Source organism: Charadrius vociferus, unplaced genomic scaffold (assembly GCF_000708025.1).
Source record: "Charadrius vociferus isolate BGI_N301 unplaced genomic scaffold, ASM70802v2 scaffold89, whole genome shotgun sequence".
NCBI classification, from domain to species: domain Eukaryota; kingdom Metazoa; phylum Chordata; class Aves; order Charadriiformes; family Charadriidae; genus Charadrius; species Charadrius vociferus.
The window spans coordinates 14,883-15,766 of record NW_009649844.1 but is presented as its reverse complement, the minus strand read 5'-3'; the positions used below and the strand labels follow the sequence as shown (position 1 = coordinate 15,766).

Below are 884 nucleotides of genomic sequence, written 5' to 3'. Positions count from 1 at the left end.
CCGCTGTTTGTGGGGGTGGGGGTTCTCCCATTTTTGGGGGGGGGTTCAAGGCTCGTTTTGTCTCATCTCGGCAGGGTCGGGGAGCCCTGCAGGACATCGACCAACTCTCGCTCTTCAAGACGCTCTGCAAAACGTGCGTCTCGGTGCGCACCGTCCGCGACATCGTCCCCGCGCTCCGCCAAGCCATCGCCACCGCACAGTCGGGGACCCCCGGTAAAAGAAAACATCAACAAACTGGGGGGACCCTAAAACCACCTCCAAACCACCCCAAAACCACCTCCAGGACTCTTGGGTGGTGGCTTTTTTCCCCACTGTGGGTCACCCCGTGAGGTTTGCAGTGGCGTTTTGGGGTGCTCCTATTGGAATTTATGGGGTTGTAGCCCTCTCCCCCCCCAAAAAAGTGGGGTTTGGGGGTGACACGACACCCACACTCCATAGGACCCGTCTTCGTGGAGCTCCCCATCGATGTCCTCTACCCATTCCACGTGGTGGAGAAGGAGATCGGGGGCACCAAGAGCGGCCGGGGGTTGCGGGGAAAGATGGTGCAGTGGTGAGTTGAACACCCCCCCAACACCCTGGGGTGCTGCTGACACCCCAAAGAGGTCCCAGCACCCCAATATCCATCCCCCCGCCCTGGTAGGTATCTCCAAAACTACATCCGTAACCTTTTCGTGGGTGCCTGGGAGCCCCGGGACATGTCCCCATTGCCCGTGCAGGTGCCACTGGCCACCGATGATGAGGTGGGTTTTGGGGGGACACCACCATGGATTGAGGGTTTTGGGGTGTCTGTAGATGGGGAACATGGTGGGAGTGGGGTGGGATGGGCTGAGGTGGGTTTTGGGGGGACACCACCATGGATTGAGGGTTTTGGGGTGTCTGTAGAT

General features: G+C 59.8%; 1 protein-coding gene across 1 annotated transcript in view; it reads left to right on the top strand.

Moving 5' to 3' along the window:
• Window positions 1-884, top strand: part of ILVBL (ilvB (bacterial acetolactate synthase)-like) — a 12,749-nt gene that overhangs the window by 3,124 nt on the left and 8,741 nt on the right. The window contains exons 5-7 of the mRNA XM_009890903.1: window positions 75-213; window positions 439-550; window positions 641-740. Of these exons, the coding sequence (XP_009889205.1) occupies window positions 75-213; window positions 439-550; window positions 641-740 (351 nt within the window). The remainder of the gene's footprint in view (window positions 1-74; window positions 214-438; window positions 551-640; window positions 741-884) is intronic.